The 1743-nt window shown below is 48.9% G+C and overlaps 1 protein-coding gene across 1 annotated transcript; it reads right to left on the minus strand.

The window, feature by feature from the left end:
• Nucleotides 1-254: 254 nt before the first annotated feature.
• LOC308306782 (natterin-3-like) lies at nucleotides 255-1289 on the minus strand (the record flags this gene model as incomplete). Its single annotated transcript, XM_080751824.1, has 1 exon — nucleotides 255-1289. The coding sequence occupies one exon, from the start codon at nucleotides 1287-1289 to the stop codon at nucleotides 255-257; it is 1035 nt and encodes a 344-aa protein (XP_080607950.1).
• Between the last annotated feature and the right edge of the window lie 454 nt (nucleotides 1290-1743).

The raw sequence follows: 1743 nt of genomic DNA on the forward strand, positions 1-1743 counted from the left end.
GAAAAAGGCTGTTTTGGTAATGTTGTTGACATGGGATTGGAAGGAGAGGGTGGGGTCCAGGATGACACAGAGGTTGCTGGTGGAGGCCTGGAGGGAGTGATAGTGGAACCATCAATATTGAGGGAGAGGTTCATGGTGGAGCGGGTGAGGGCTTCGGGACCAATAATGATAATTTCAGATTCATTGCTGTTGAGTTTGAGGAAGTTTTTTTGCATCCATGTTTTAATATCAGTCAGGCAGGTGGTGAGGTGGTCTTAGGGGCAGGGCTTGGCGTTGGCCACAGGCTTACAGCGTTCGACCACTGCCCGAAACTCTCCGGTCTGCACCCCCCTGTACTTGCCTGCAATGGAGGTCACCCGGGTGTTCCCATTGCGGTAGGTCCGACTGAGGCGGGCCGTATAGGGGATGTCAGCCTTGATCTGACGGCCCTCCATTCGGACAGTACAGGACTGGTTCGGTTGGATGGTGACTTTCACCTCAACAGAGTGGGTCTCAGACTTCTTTTTAGTGGTCCCTTTGTCTAACTGCAGCGTCTGCTCCAACGTGACTCCAATATTCGCTTCGCCGATGAGGGGGATCCCGGCAGTGATCTCCGTGGTGACACCCACCATGGTGGAGCTGCCGATGTTCCAGGAGTTTTCCACCTCAGTTGTCTTGGAGAGAGACACGGTCTTCACCACAATCTGGCACTCATTGTTGGTCACGTGAGATCTGCGCATGGTCGTTGGTGGCTGCCGGAAGATCTTTGCCTCATCAATTAAGTACTTGACATGAGAGATATGCTCACTAACGGCATCCTTGTTGATGGTCAGTACCTGATATGACTTATACCAGTACTCATCATCCTCCCAGGGGAGGAAAAAAGCCGTGTTCTTAACATCCACCTTACCAAGTCCATACTTGTTTTTCCCCACATACAACTTGTGACTTGCAGAACAGGTCTTGACAGAGTGTGGAGGCACCTTACCCTTGTAACCATCCTTCCACTCCAGGAACTCAAAGTTATCCTTGTTGACCAGGATCTTGAAGGAGCGGGTGACCACCGCTTTGTCACCATAAGGGTAGTGGCAGTAAGGATCCAGTGCTGGACTGTAGAACCCAGAATTACATTCTCTGAATGTGGGTTTACAGACGTAGTCTCTGCGGTTAGTGTAGTCGTTGTGAATGGAAACAGCATCCTTGGGGAGGGAACCGGTCCATTTCACCCACTCCAGTTTGACATCGTCCGCAAATATTTTCTGCTCGGCCAGCCCCAACAGGGCTAAGAACACCAATGCTGACAGCTTCATCTAGAGACAGTCAAAGTGAGGAAATCAGTCTTGATTATATATTTTTTTTCCATAGTCCTAGATTAAGGAAGTTAATCAGTTTTCAAATAATGCCAAATGGTAAATGATAAAAATCTGTCATTGCAGTCTACACAGCTGGGAGAGTGTTTTCTGCAGGTCTTTCAGTCCGAGTGTATCAAAGGGTGCGTTCGGAAATGCGCACCGGGTCGGGTTAGGGTTGGGGTTAGTTTTAGGGATAGTTTTACTGAGGTTAGGGTTAGGGTTGGGTTTAGGCATAGTTTTACTGAGGTTAGGGTTAGGATTAGGGTTGGGTTTAGGCACTCACTACACTGACTGAGCACACACCCGGTGCGCATTTTAGAACGCACCCTTTGATACACTCGGACTGAAAGACCTGCAGAAAACACTCTCCCCTACGCATTACTTTAAGCTATAATGAATTTACCACTAGGAT

Source organism: Nannobrachium achirus (genome assembly GCF_963921795.1).
Source record: "Nannobrachium achirus genome assembly, chromosome: 21".
NCBI classification, from domain to species: Eukaryota; Metazoa; Chordata; class Actinopteri; order Myctophiformes; family Myctophidae; genus Nannobrachium; species Nannobrachium achirus.